The sequence below is a fragment of the Bison bison genome, unplaced genomic scaffold, assembly GCF_000754665.1.
Source record: "Bison bison bison isolate TAMUID 2011002044 unplaced genomic scaffold, Bison_UMD1.0 scf7180017864472, whole genome shotgun sequence".
NCBI classification, from domain to species: domain Eukaryota; kingdom Metazoa; phylum Chordata; class Mammalia; order Artiodactyla; family Bovidae; genus Bison; species Bison bison.
Window position 1 is genome coordinate 3,786,085 of NW_011495033.1, and position 494 is coordinate 3,786,578.

At 60.9% G+C, this 494-nt stretch overlaps 1 protein-coding gene across 4 annotated transcripts in view; it reads left to right on the forward strand.

Annotated features, from left to right (window-relative positions):
- Positions 1 to 494, forward strand: part of FLOT2 (flotillin 2) — a 17,794-nt gene that overhangs the window by 14,373 nt on the left and 2,927 nt on the right. For 3 of the 4 annotated variants that reach the window (XM_010861394.1, XM_010861395.1, XM_010861397.1), the window contains 3 exons: positions 5 to 25; positions 148 to 261; positions 366 to 485. In XM_010861394.1, coding sequence (XP_010859696.1) covers positions 5 to 25; positions 148 to 261; positions 366 to 485 — 255 coding nt within the window. The remainder of the gene's footprint in view (positions 1 to 4; positions 26 to 147; positions 262 to 365; positions 486 to 494) is intronic. The other variant, XM_010861396.1, reaches the window with a different exon arrangement.

Genomic DNA, 494 nt, shown 5'->3' on the forward strand with positions numbered 1-494 from the left:
CGAGATTCTCAGCTTCACCATCAAGGTGCAGTGTGGCGGGAAGGCTGTGGCCCCCGTGTCCATTCATGCGTGGCGCGGGAGCTTGGCAGGAGGGGCCCCTTTATGCCTCTGACTATTCCCAGGGACGACTTCCCCTTCCCTCCCCAGGACGTGTATGACAAAGTGGACTATCTGAGCTCCCTGGGCAAGACACAGACTGCTGTGGTCCAGAGAGATGCTGACATCGGGGTAGCCGAGGCCGAACGGGACGCAGGCATCCGGGTATGTGGGCTTGCCTTCCCAGCCTCGAGGATGAGGGAGCTCAGGGGCGGTGGAAACCCTGGTTACTCAGGGGGACCCTCAGCACCTGCCCCTCCTGCTCCCAGGAAGCCGAGTGCAAGAAGGAGATGCTGGACGTGAAGTTCATGGCTGACACCAAGATCGCCGACTCCAAGCGAGCCTTCGAGCTGCAGAAGTCGGCCTTCAGCGAGGAGGTCAACATCAAGGTGAGAAGC